The following is an 8,136-nucleotide window of genomic DNA, read 5'->3' as shown; positions in this document are numbered from 1 at the left end:
CAACTGGAACACAGGGAACATGGGGGGAGTCGTGTAAGATAGGTTAGAAAGTAGATGGAGCAAAGGACGGGGCTATCAGATTGATCAGGGCCACTATGAGAAATGGTGAGAACATGTTAGGAACTTTCATACTTTGGGCTTGAGACACTGTTTTACAAATAAATACATATTCTGTGACGTGTAGCAAACATCTTAATTTTTAATACGTATTGGACTGATTGTGTTCTCAAAGGAGAATTAGAGAGAAAACTATTTCCTATTTCTTGAACCCCTTATATTTTAAAACCATATCACAAAGAACATAGTTAACTCATAATTATATTTTCTCCACTTTCCCATGTCTAAATGGTAACGATGTCTGTAGTTCTATAATTAATTTACCAATGCATAAACTAATGACTTGGTGCCTTCAGATTTTACAACGAAGGTTCCTTCCTTCTTTCCGGTTACATGCAATTCTGATACATTGAGGCAAGGAGTGAGTCTGTGGCTACAGATACACCAGAGAATCTTACTGTTGGAAGGGATGTTAGATGTCATTTTTGTCTAACCCTCGTGTCCATCCTCTCTTTCTGCTCTGAGTGCTTCTCAGAGGCTTCTGGAAGATCCGTTGGTGAGCACTGGTGTGTTTGCTTTTTCAGGAGTCATTGGTAATCAGGGATATGGCCGAGGCTCTCACCCAGTGGAAGCAGCTGAACCCTCCTCAGGGAGATGTGCCTGAGAAGCACAGGAATCTGGTCTTGCTGGGTAAGGACAGCTCCCTCCTCCACTTTGAACTTACCCAGTGTGGTTTCTTTGCTTCCTTAGTTCCTAGGAGTTCTGAGGTTCTTAGATTCAAGGATTCTTCATCGTCGTGTAAGTCCTGAGACAGGCAATGTCTACTTTTGTTTCTGGATATACGTTTAACCCTCCCACAGTTAGAGGTGGACACCTTTTGATTATATTTGCCTAGGTGGTAGCATCCTTCTTCTCTACTCCATGACCAAGGATGTTGAGATGAAATTCTAGTGAAGATACCTCTTAAGAAATGGATGCTTATTCTTTTAATAGAGAGAGCTATTCTTTTAATAGAGGCTCAGTTGTTCTGCTCAGATAGACCCCATATCCTCTTCCTCCCTTCTTTTAAGCACCGTTGAGGGAGAAATCCAAAAGCAGCCTCTTTCTTTCTTTCTCTTATGCTGTCTCTCACCGAACTCTTGACCAAACTAATTTTTCTTTTCCCATGAGCAGGGCTTCCAATTTCCAAGCCCGATGCGATCTCTCCTTTGGAGTGCGGAAAGGAGCTGGAGAGAGAAGTCTCAAAAGCAGCTCTTTCAGGTGAGTGATGACATAAAACCCAGATGGTCATTGGGATCAAATGGACCAAAGCATCTTCAAAGTGCTTGTGGAGGAGCCTTTCCAGATTTCATTAGACCCGTGAAAAAGTTGAAGTGAAGTCCCTTTCTCCCATGCCACATTCCAGCTCTGTGGATGGTCATCTATTAAAATTCATAATTAAAAAAAAAATTTTTTTTAGAAAGTAATACTTTCCACCCTTTCAAACCAATTCTTTTACCCAAATAAGGTACAATGAAATCAACCTTCTTTTTTTTGATGAGTCACCATTGAAACCATATTTATTTCCTACCTGGGGATAATTGTATCCTGAAAATTCACTAAGCATGATTTTTTTTTTTTTTAGGTCTTTTATTTTTATTTTATTTTTTAAATTTACATCCAAATTAGTTAGCATATAGTGCAACAATGATTTCAGGAGTAGATTCCTTAGTGCCCTTACCCATTTAGCCCATCCCCCCTCCCACACCCCCTCCAGTAACCCTCTGTTTGTTCTCCATATCTCTTCTGTTTTGTCCCCCTCCCTGTTTTTATATTATTTTTGCTTCCCTTCCCTTATGTTCATCTGTTTTGTCTCTTAAAGTCCTCTTATGAGTGAAGTCATATGATATTTGTCTTTCTCTGACTGACTAATTTTACTTAGCATAATACCCTCCAGTTCCATCCACGTAGTTGGAAATGGCAAGATTTCATTCTTTTTGGTTGTCGAGTAATACTCCATTGTGTGTATGTGTATATATATATATATATATATATATATACACCACATCTTCTTTATTCATCCATCGATGGACATTTGGGCTCTTTCCATACTTTGGCTATTGTTGATAGTGCTGCTATAAACATGGGGGTGCATGTGTCCCTTCGAAACAGCACACCTGTATCCCTTGGATAAATACCTAGTAGTGCAATTGCTGGGTCATAGGGTAGTTCTGTTTTTAGTTTTTTGAGGAACCTCCACACTGTTTTCCAGAGTGGCTGCACCAGCTTGCATTCCCATGAAATCAACGTTTTAATATTTGTTAATTATATGTTTGGGTGTTAGGTTCTAAACTAGGCTTTTTCATATATTTTTTATCTCTGCAGGATAAGGTGACTTTTTGTCTCAGACCAGATTGTCACAGATTGACTAAAAATCAATCTCTGAGTTTCCCCTTGCCTTTCTCTCTATGTAAGTGGACACAGCATATTACAGTGGTTGAGTGCAGATTTTGAAACCACTTTGTTCAAAGCCGGTCTCAACTACTTACTAGCCCTGTGACCTTTGACAAGTGAATTATCCTCTCTGTGACTCAAATTCCCCAGCCATAAAATGGGGATAATGATCGCACTTAACTCCTAGATTTGCTGTGAGGATCAAATGAAGTAATCCAAGAGAAATGCTTCAACTAGTACCTAGCTAAATGCTAAGTAAATGATAACTATTAAGTCCTGGTAACTTTTTTGTGATAGATACCGTGAATTTGACCTGATCATTTCTATCCAACTAGATACTGCAATAGACTGCCAGCTAGTTTTACTTCCTTTGGTCTTATCCTTATCTAACTGACGCAGCATATCACTACTAGATTCCCCACTCTGCCAGTTCTGTATTATTCTACCTGCTTCTAAAGCTTTTGTTACTACCTGCCTAACCGTTTTATCTTCTGTATTCTCCAACTCGAACCCTTAACACCAGACAAGCAGTCTCTTATTTTCTTCCGCCAACTGTGTGTTCTCCAAATATTTGGGATTTAATTCCTCCACTCCCCTCAGCTGAAAGTCCATTTGCCTTTAACTTATTTCTGTCTACTTGCTTTTTAAAATCCCAGGCACTTGCCTGATTATGATGTGTAGCTCACAACATTGTATTATATTGATTTACTTTATTTTTTTAGTTATTTTATTTTTATTTTTTTAATGTTTATTTATTTATTTATTTATTTATTTTAATCTTTTTTTTTTTTTATTTTTGTTAACTTTTTTTAAAATTTATTTTTGAGACAGAGAGAGACAGAGCATGAATGGGGGAGGGTCAGAGAGAGAGGGAGACACAGAATCCGAAACAGGCTCCAGGCTCTGAGCTGTCAGCACAGAGCCCAACGCGGGGCTCGAACTCATGGACCATGAGATCATGACCTGAGCCGAAGTCGGAAGCTTAACTGACTGAGCCACCCATGCGCCCCAATGTTTATTTATTTTTGAGAGAGAGAGAGAGCATGAACGGGGGAAGGTCAGAGAGAGAGGGAGACACAGAATCTGAAACAGGCTCCAGGCTCCAAGCTGTCAGCACAGAGCCCAACGCAGGACTTGAATTCACAGACCGTGAGATCATGACCTGAGCCTAAGTCAGAAGCTCAACTCACTGAGCCACCCAGGCACCCCTTTAAAAATAATTTTTTTAACAGTTATTTATTTTTGAGAGTGAGAGAGACAGAGCATAAGCGGAGGAGGGGCAGAGAGAGAGAGGGAGACACAGAATCCGAAGCAGGTTCCAGGCTCCAAGCTGTCAGCACAGGGCCGACGTGGGGCTAGAACTCACAGACTGCGAGATCATGACCTGAGCTGAAGTCAGACGCCCAACCGACTGAGCCACTCAGGTGCCCCTATATTGATTTATTTTATGTAGAGTCATGGTTGGAATAGAAATTAAAGACCGTTTAAGCCTGAAAATAAACATTTTTGGCATTTTTAACTTTAATCCCAAAATTCTTACTCAGAAGCCTAGGATTTGGAGCGGGTATCCTGACAAGTTGGGACCAATCTGAGCATGTAGAGATTTGGCCTTCTCCTCCCTACATGCTGCTCATTTTTTTAAACGTATATATTTTTAAGTTTATTTATTTATTTTGAGAGGGAGAGAGAAAGAGGGAGAGCAAGAGCATGTGATCAGGGGAGGGTTAGACAGAGAGGGAGAGAGAATCCCAAGCAGGCTCTGCACTGTCAGTGCAGAGCCCGACGCGGGGCTGGAACTTACAAACCACGAGATCATGACCTAAGCTGAAATCAAAAGTTGGACGCTTAACTGACTGAGCCACCCAGGCGCCCCTCATTTTTTTTTTTTTAAACTTCATTCCATTTAATTGTTTATAGTTTGTTGTTATTGGGCAATCAAAGGTGATCAGTTACTTCTTTTTTTTTAATCTTTATTTCTGAGAAAGAGAGAGAGAGAGAGAGACAGTGTGTAAGCGGGGGAGGAACAGAGAGGAGATACAGAATCCCAAGCAGGCTCCAGGCTCTGAGCTGTCAGCACAGAGCCCGACGCAGGGCTCGAACCCACAGACTGTGAGATCATGACCTGAGCTGAAGTCAGACGCTTAACTGACTGAGCCACCCAGGCACCCCAATCAGTTACTTCTTAATCACCAAGCTTTGTGATGGTGTAAATTTGTCGATCTGGACCACTTTGAATGCTAGCTTAGAGAATCTGTGTCTCATCTTGAGGCAACAGAACCACCAGAGATTTTTGTTTAACAGCGACAGTTTTGAAGGTTAGTCTGTTAGCAGTGATTGGGAAATACTAGGATGGGGAAGGATTGGTGGCAAGGAGATCAGCTACTGATGGCTATTCTCAAAGCACGAAGCACAGAAGCTCCAGTGAGGGGGTAATAGGGGGCAGTCCCTGAAAGACTGTCTTCTCTGTCTTTGCCACACCCGGTTTCTAAAATCTTATCTGCCATTTCCCCACATCACCTCTGTTTAGTCTTCTTCTCTGTTATTCTTTCTCATCTCCTACCCTACTAGGTAGAGGAATTTTGAGTACCTGCTCACTGTCTCCCTTTTGTGCAGCTGAACTTCTTTGCCCCCCCATCTTTGTTTTCTCATGTTCTCTCAAGATTGCAAAGCTATTTTGGAGAGCTTTCGAGTTCCTGTGTTCCCTGTAAGCATTTTTTCATTGGTTTGTTTTTCATTATTTTCCTACCACATCAAATATTTTTCTTTCCTGTGTAGGAAATGGTACATGTGTATTTTTGTTTCTTTCAGACTGGGAGACAAGACCAGAGAGTAAGGACCTAACTCCAGAGCAGGATATTTCTGAAGAAGAATCAGCCCCTGGGGTGTTAATAGCAAGATTTCCAAAGGAAAGTTCCAGTGAATACGAGGATTCTTCAGAGAGTCAGCAGGAAAACCATGAGAAACATTTAATACAGGAGGTTGTCACTCAGAAGAAATCTTCTGGGGAGAGAAGTTACCAGTGTCATGAATTTGGGAGAAGTTTTAGTCGAAGGTCATTACTTGTTCAACAGCAAGGAGAGAGACTACATAACTGTGATTCATTTAAAAAGAACTTAAAACAAAATTCAGATCTAATGAGGCACGAGAAAGTTTGTGCAGAAAAGAAACCTTGGCAGTGTAATGAGTGTGAGAAAGCCTTTAGTTACTACTCAGCTTTTGTCTTGCATCAGAGAATTCACACAGGAGAAAAACCCTACGAATGTAATGAATGTGGTAAAGCTTTTAGCCAGAGTATACATCTTACTCTACACCAGAGAATTCATACTGGAGAGAAACCCTACGAGTGTCATGAATGTGGGAAAGCCTTCAGTCACCGCTCTGCCCTTATTCGGCATCATATAATTCATACTGGAGAGAAACCCTATGAATGCAATGAATGTGGGAAGGCCTTTAATCAGAGCTCATACCTCACTCAACATCAGCGAATTCATACTGGAGAGAAACCTTATGAGTGTAATGAATGTGGGAAGGCCTTTAGCCAAAGCACATTCCTTACCCAGCATCAGGTCATTCACACTGGAGAGAAACCCTATAAGTGTAATGAATGTGGGAAAGCCTTTAGCGATCGATCAGGCCTTATTCAGCACCAGAGAACTCATACTGGGGAGAGGCCTTATGAGTGTAATGAGTGTGGGAAAGCCTTTGGCTACTGTTCAGCCCTGACTCAACACCAGAGAACTCACACTGGGGAGAAACCCTATAAATGCAATGATTGTGCCAAAGCCTTCAGTGACCGCTCAGCCCTCATTCGTCATCAGAGAACACACACTGGAGAGAAACCTTACAAGTGTAAGGACTGTGGAAAAGCTTTCAGCCAGAGCTCATCTCTTACAAAGCATCAGAAAACTCACACTGGAGAAAAACCCTATAAGTGTAAGGAATGTGGAAAAGCTTTCAGCCAGAGTTCATCCCTTTCTCAACATCAGAAAACTCATGCTGGGGGGAAAACCAAAGAATACGGAAAAGCCTTTAGTGAGCATTCAGCCTTTGGCCAGCAAAAGAGAATTCATACTGGATAAAGACTATGTAAATGTGGTACATTTGGAAGATTTTTATTGAACATTTACTAAACGTGGTGTGAGCGCTACAAAGGAGTTTAAGAATGTGTTACAAACAAGATATTAATTGAGAAGTCATTGTTGACGTGGGACATAGCTTACTTAGAATGTGAAGGAGGAGTTTTACATTTTTTTCAGTGCAACAGAGGACTTTGAATTTCCGTGGGGAAAGAGGAAGATTATTTCCAGCACCCTAATGTGTATGTAAGCTTCCAAATCCTTGAGAGAGAAACAGGGTGTGCGATGATGGAAAGAAGACATCTTGTCTGGGCTGGGCCGTCTCTTAATGCTAAGGAGATGGAGTTTTAAAGAGATGAGTGGTTCTTTAGGGAAGTTGCAGAGGCAGAAATAAGAGATTGAGAATTCACAATGAGTTTGTCCAGGGTTGAGAGTGGAGGTGAAAGGGAAGTTGTCCTTAGGCTCAAGTACAAGGGCACTTAGGAGGTAGATGGGAAGGAGAGAGAAAGAGAACCGGGGGAATGAACTCAAGAAATGTTGATTGAGATAACTGCTCAAACGAGTGCTCCCAACTGGGGAAATATTCATCAGTTGGTCAGTTGCAGTTTCTACCCTGAAGCCAAGGAACACTGGCCTGGCAGTCTGCTTCTGCACTTTCTGTCTTTGAGATCTTGCTTGTTGATTTGCTGCCTGCTAAGAATGGCGCTAACTCCAAGGGTCAAGACTGACAGCCTAGAAAGTACAGCAGGGACCTTTGATGTTTTCAGTCTCTTTTAAGCTACCTATTTTAAGCTAAGTTCCCTGAGAATGTGCTTATTTATAAAGATGTTACCTCAATTGTCTGTAGTTAGTACTTTGGGCTTATTCATACCATAGTAAAATTTAGTTGTAGACCTGAACTGACACTGCGTATTGGATTGTGAAAGACTTGAAAAGACTCCAAAATACTTACCTTTCACCATTTTACTCTTGCGTAGAAGCAGACGATGTCTTTGTATATATATTTTTTTCATTGAAACTTCAAAGGTTGTCATTGCACACATTTTGAGTACTGTGTTTTTAGTTTTCACAAGTTTGTGTGTCTTGATGTGGATTTCTTTGAGTTTATCCTGTTTTATGAACTTCAATCTGTAGGTTTATGTCTTTTGCCATATTTGGGGAACATTTAGCCCTCATTTATTTGAATACATTTTTTGGCCCTCACTCCTTCTCTCCTTCCAGGACCCTGATGACATGAATGTTAGATCTTTGATTGTAGTTCCGAAGGTTCCTGAGGCTCTGTTTTTCTTCCTTTTTCCCCCCAGTATGTTTTATCTCACTCTTCTCAGGCTACCATAACAAAACACCATAGACTGGGTGGCTCAAACAACAGAATTTCTCAGTTTTGGAGGCTGGGAAGCCCAAGATCAAGGTGTCAGCTTTGGCCTCTGGTGAGGGCTCTCTTCCTGGATTGCAGAAGGCCATGTTCTTGCTGTGTCAAGCCTTTTTTTCCCTTTTTTCTTTTTCTTTCTTTCTTTCTTTCTTTCTTCTTCTTCTTCTTCTTCTTCTTCTTCTTCTTCTTCTTCTTCTT

General features: G+C 41.1%; 1 protein-coding gene across 4 annotated transcripts in view; it reads left to right on the top strand.

Moving 5' to 3' along the window:
• Positions 1-7,606, top strand: part of ZNF892 (zinc finger protein 892) — a 14,601-nt gene extending 6,995 nt beyond the window's left edge. For all 4 annotated transcript variants that reach the window (XM_040496671.1, XM_040496668.1, XM_040496669.1 and 1 more), the window contains exons 3-5: positions 642-747; positions 1,231-1,317; positions 5,299-7,606. In XM_040496671.1, the coding sequence (XP_040352605.1) occupies positions 642-747; positions 1,231-1,317; positions 5,299-6,569 (1,464 nt within the window). In that variant the 3' untranslated portion in view covers positions 6,570-7,606. The remainder of the gene's footprint in view (positions 1-641; positions 748-1,230; positions 1,318-5,298) is intronic.
• Positions 7,607-8,136: the final 530 nt, after the last annotated feature.

The sequence above is a fragment of the Herpailurus yagouaroundi genome, unplaced genomic scaffold, assembly GCF_014898765.1.
Source record: "Herpailurus yagouaroundi ecotype Mexico unplaced genomic scaffold, PumYag 188, whole genome shotgun sequence".
In the NCBI taxonomy this organism is placed as follows: Eukaryota; Metazoa; Chordata; class Mammalia; order Carnivora; family Felidae; genus Herpailurus; species Herpailurus yagouaroundi.
This window is presented reverse-complemented; position numbering and strand designations above follow the sequence as displayed.